Source organism: Podarcis cretensis, assembly GCF_951804945.1.
Source record: "Podarcis cretensis genome assembly, chromosome: 3".
In the NCBI taxonomy this organism is placed as follows: domain Eukaryota; kingdom Metazoa; phylum Chordata; class Lepidosauria; order Squamata; family Lacertidae; genus Podarcis; species Podarcis cretensis.
In genome coordinates this window covers 197,129-201,844 of record NC_137172.1, presented here as the reverse complement: position 1 = coordinate 201,844, position 4,716 = coordinate 197,129, and the positions used below count along the sequence as shown (strand labels likewise).

Here is a 4,716-nt window from a genome sequence, read left to right as displayed (position 1 = left end):
CGCTCTGCTCTAAGGCACAGCAGACCCAAGAGGTCAGCAGCGGCCTCTGTGGCAGAGAGTCGGCCTTTGAAGCGACGCTGGCCGCTTCCAGCCACCGCCTGGTTGCAGCTCTGCGGCGCCACAGCGGCTGCCTTGCAAGCAGAAGAGCAGCTGGTGGCCTCCCTCGCGATGTGCAGTGGCCGCCTCTCGGCGCCGGGGGTCGGTTCTGTTCCTCGTCCACCCACTTTCCCGTTCCCGCTGCAGCTGTGGCCGGCGGGATGAACCAGGCAGCCAAAACACTGGGAGGAAAGGAAGGCTTTTTCTGTGCCACCTGCCGCTTCCCGGGCAGGACAGGTGTGCGGGACCTTTGGCCCTCCAGGTGTCGCTGAGCCACAACTCCCATCAGGCCCAGCCAGCTGGCTCCGTGGCCGGGATGGCAGGAGCCGGAGCTGAGCCGCACCTGGCGGGCCAAAGGTCCCGCGCACCTGCGGGAGGAGCCGGAAGCGCAGCGCTGCGGGGCCAGCCGGGTCTCTCCGGGGCTGAGCGAGAAGCGGGATGGGTGAGCGCTTGGCCTCGCAGTCCCCTCTTTCCCCCACCCGCGGCCGCCGGCAAGCAAGAGCCAATACACTCCAAGTCCCACCCCCGAAAAGAGGCGTCTCAGCTCCGGGGTGGCTGCAGCATCACCCCATATCCGCCGCAGGGGCCCCTTGAGGAAGCCGGGCGCCTTTGCGCGTGGTGGCTGGGGCGCGGGGATCCCACGCAGCCCAGGGAGACTCGGATCCCGAGCTGCGCCCCCCGCTGCGCTCCTCCTCCTCCTCCTCACGTCTCTTTCTACCCCCCCCCCCATCCCCTCCGCAGATGCGGGACCCCGCGCGCGGCGCCTGGTGCGCAGCGGCATCTCGCTGGTGGTGCTGGGCCACCTGAACCTGGTGCTGGGCGCCATCGTGCACGGCTCCGTCCTGCGCCACGTGGCGCGCCCCGCGCGCACCATCACCTCCGAGTACGCGGTGGCCAACGTGATCGCGGTGGTCTCGGGGCTGCTGGTGAGTGAGGGGCGTCGGGCGGGCGGGCTGGGGGCGCAGGCGAGCTCCTTTGGGGCAGGAGCAGCCGAGAGCCACCGCGTGTTCCCCGTGTCTCCCGCAGAGCATCGCCGCCGGCGTCGTGGCCATCCTGGTGTCGCGGAGCCGCTCCCCGCCTTGGCTGGTGAGTGCGCCCTGCGAGGAGGAGGAGGAGGAGGAGAAGGGGCCAGGCGCCGCCGTGGCTCCTTTCCCGGTGTGGGCGGGAGAAAGGGCGCCCTGGGCGGGGGGCCCCAGGCTGGGCTCGGGGCCCCCAGGGCTCGCTCACCCGTTGCCTCCCTCCGCCTCCCTTCTCAGCGCTGGGTGCTGCTGGCCGCGGCCCTGGTCAACGCGCTGGTGTCGGGCGCCTGCTGCGCGGGGCTGCTGCTCGCCGTCTCGCTCACCGTGGCCAACGGAGGCCGCTTCCTGCTCGCCGGCTGCAACCGCTCGGCTCTGGCGACCGACGCCCGCACCGTGAGGACCGACGAGTGTCCCTTCGACACCACCCGCATCTTTGTGAGTTGCTGGTACTATTTTCCCCTAACAGAGATTCAAGGTGGCTAATAGCTAAAAACACGGGGGGGGGGGGGAGCGGTAATTAAAAAGCAATTAACAGTAATTGGCATTAATAGAATAGAGATATCAAAACTTGTAAAAAGTATTAAGAAAATTTCAGTTGTACAAAATAAAGTGAAAAAGGAGAAAAATAAAAAGTGCAAAGAAAAATATAAAAGGAATATATGTGCATGTTACACTTCCATCTATTATCTATATAATGTACTGTTATTGCCCTAATACATATATGATTGTGGATAACCTGCTATATTATGTATAAATTCATTCTAAATGTCAATATCCAAAGTCTTCATCTCTCTACAATCTGTTCCTCTTTTGCAAGGACTGTCATGTCTTCATTCCTTGAATTAAAGAGGACCAGATCTTTATTCTTCATGTTCATCCATACCAGTCTTTTGGTCATAGGGTTTTAATTGTTTTTTTTTGTCAACTTCCATACAGCAGGTATATAATGCAAAAGAATATATACTTCTGAAAATTTCATTTTTTTTCTGCCCAGTCATATTGATACAGTCCAGCACTTTCTCCCAAAACTTAGGGAGTAAGAACAAATGTTTCAAAGAAGCGCTGTCTTTATACATCTTCAACAAAAAGCTGCATTAGACAGTCCTTTTGTATACAAATTGTATGGAGTTCAATATTATTTTCTGTTGTATAAGTCGTAATTCAAGATCCATCAATGTCTTTGCTACAGAAACTGAAACACTTTCCCACTATCAAACAGTATAGGAGCATCCAATTCTTTCTTCCAATCGATTCTTAAAGTCTGCATCTCAAACTAGTAAATAACAAATATCTATAGAAAGTAATTGTCTGTTTTCAGTTTCAAAAGCTTTGACCAGTTCTTCTGATGAGGTCTTGGCCGCTCCCCAGCTGACCTTCTCTGCCTGCCTCTTCCCTCCCTAGGACACGGCCCTGGCCCTCTGGCTCCCTTCCTTGGTGATGGCAGCGGTGGAGGCTGGCTTGTCCGCCTGGTGCTGCGTGGCGTCTTTCTCTCTCTCGGGCCAGGGCCCCTCCTCCTACAAAGTGGCACTGGTAAGAGGGCACCTTTCTCCCTCCCCCCACATCCTCCCCACCCCGGCACTTGCAGAGCGACCCCTGGGGGCCACCCAGTGCGGCCCTCTTGCTCCCCGCTTTGCCCCAGACCCCTGGGCAGTTGAAAAGCTTCTCTTTGGGCTCCTTTTCCAGCTTCAGGAGGCTGTCCCAGGAAAGGAGGCGGCAGAGGAAAGCTCCGGAAGAGACCCTCATCACCAGCTCCTGCTTGACATGCAAGAAGAGGAGTGCAGCCTTTAGTGGGGTGGGGTGGGGAGAAAGAGCCTGCCCCACTTTTGCTGCAAGAGGCCCATGACAATGGGCTGTGCTGGGATGGCCAGACACAGAATGATAGAGTTGGAAGGGACCCCGAGGGTTGTCTAGTCAACACTGCAGGAATCTCAGCTGAATCATTCCTGACGGATGGCTATCCAACCTCTGCTTAAAACTTCCAAGGAAGGAGAGTCCACCACCTTCAAATGTAGCCCATTCTCCACTGTCAAACAGCTCTTACCATCAAAATGTTCTTCCTGAAGTTTAGTCCTTATCTCCTTTCTTGTAACTGGAAGCCACGGGTTCAGGTCCTCCTCTTTGGAGCAGGAGAAAAGCAGCTTGCTCCATCCTCTGTGTGACAGCCCTTCAGATATCTGAAGATGGCTCTCCTCTTTCAGGCTAAACATCCCCAGTTCCTTCCACCATTCCCTCATAAGGATTGGTTTCCTGATCATCTTGGTCGCCCTCCTCTGCACACAATCCAGCTTGTCAATATCCTTAAATTGCGGTGCCCAGAACTGGACACAAGACTCCAGGTGGGGTCTGACCAAGGCAGAGGAGCGCGCTACTTTACTAGCCAGGCAAGAATCTTCTCCTGGCTCAACTGGCACCCCTTTGCAAGGGGGGGGGGGAAGAGATGCTTCTTCCATACTAATTCCCTGCTCCCCATATTGCAATACTTCCTGTGTCTGGGGCTCCTCAGTGCAGCTGTGTGCTCCTTGGGAGTAGCTGCAGAGCGACTCTGTGACCCAGCCTGGCACTGTGAAGAGCAGCACTTGCACCTACTTTGCCATCAAAACTGCCCCCCAATGCCCAGATGCAGAAGGGGCATGTTGCAGCCATCACTCTAAGGAGAGCAGCACAGAGATGGGCATCAGACTAGAGAGAATTGGTTTGTGTCCCTTTGCTCTGGGGCTGGCCGGTGGCCTCAAACCCCATTGCCCAGCAGAACGTGGCTTCCCACACACCAGGAGGCCCTTTGACCAGAGCTGGGCCCCTCCGGCCCCCACCCAGCCAGTTGTACTGGACTTTGAGAACTCAGAATCCAAGTGCTGTGGCAGAATTAAACTGTACAGACTCAGAGTGGACAGTCCTTTCCTTCACATGACCCCCCCCGTCTCTGCTGCTCCCACTGGGACCCAAACACCCTCGCTTGGGGCTCTGGCAGTGCCATATGCTCCCCGGCTGCTCACCCTCCCAGGCCCCCAGAGGGCCCCTATCTGTACCTGGAGCACCCGCATGAGAGTTGCCACCTTCCTTTTAGGGCTGCTCAGCTCTGAGTGCTGCTTGCGCCACAAGCCCCAGACCAGAGGCAGCACACATGGCCACCCCCTTCCAACCTTGCTGGGGTGGGGGAGTGTCACATGTCAGCCATGGATGGGGCACCAAAAGCATGATTCTCCAGACCAGCTGAAAACCAGCTGCTGGGAAGTGCCAGTGGGCAGAAGGCTTGCAGGCTTCCCTTGCGGCATCAGGTTGGCCACTGCAACTGGGCCCAGCGCTTCGTATCTGAGAAGAACACCCCATCTGTGCCCAGAGACAGGGTCACCCTCCTTGTATACCAACACGCACACAGATGGAGAAGATGGTCCCTTTGGCGAGGGAGGGAGCGGTTTCAATCCTGAATGTGGTGCTGGGGTGGACAAAGGGGTTTCAACATCCCTGCCCAGCCCAGCCCCAGGATCAGCAGGAATGTGACTCTCTCCAGGTAACGGACAGAGTGACCCCTCCAACCCTCTGAGAGTTGCTTCGGCTGCTTCCAGTTCTTCCCTTCAGCTGGTTAGAAAGATGGCAAGAGAGA

The 4,716-nt window shown here is 57.0% G+C and overlaps 1 protein-coding gene across 2 annotated transcripts; it reads left to right on the top strand.

Annotated features, from left to right (window-relative positions):
- The first annotated feature begins 230 nt into the window (after positions 1-230).
- Positions 231-3,998, top strand: KRTCAP3 (keratinocyte associated protein 3). 2 transcript variants are annotated; one of them, XR_013836591.1, is made up of 7 exons: positions 231-538; positions 838-1,022; positions 1,123-1,182; positions 1,353-1,550; positions 2,517-2,645; positions 2,799-2,967; positions 2,998-3,998. XR_013836591.1 is itself a non-coding variant. In XM_079969029.1 (6 exons), the coding sequence occupies exons 1-6, from the start codon at positions 535-537 to the stop codon at positions 2,901-2,903; spliced, it is 681 nt and encodes a 226-aa protein (XP_079825155.1). In that variant the 5' UTR covers positions 233-534; the 3' UTR covers positions 2,904-3,998. The 2 variants fall into 2 exon arrangements, 1 of the variants encoding a protein (XP_079825155.1); XM_079969029.1 differs by having other exon boundaries at positions 233-538; positions 2,799-3,998.
- Positions 3,999-4,716: the final 718 nt, after the last annotated feature.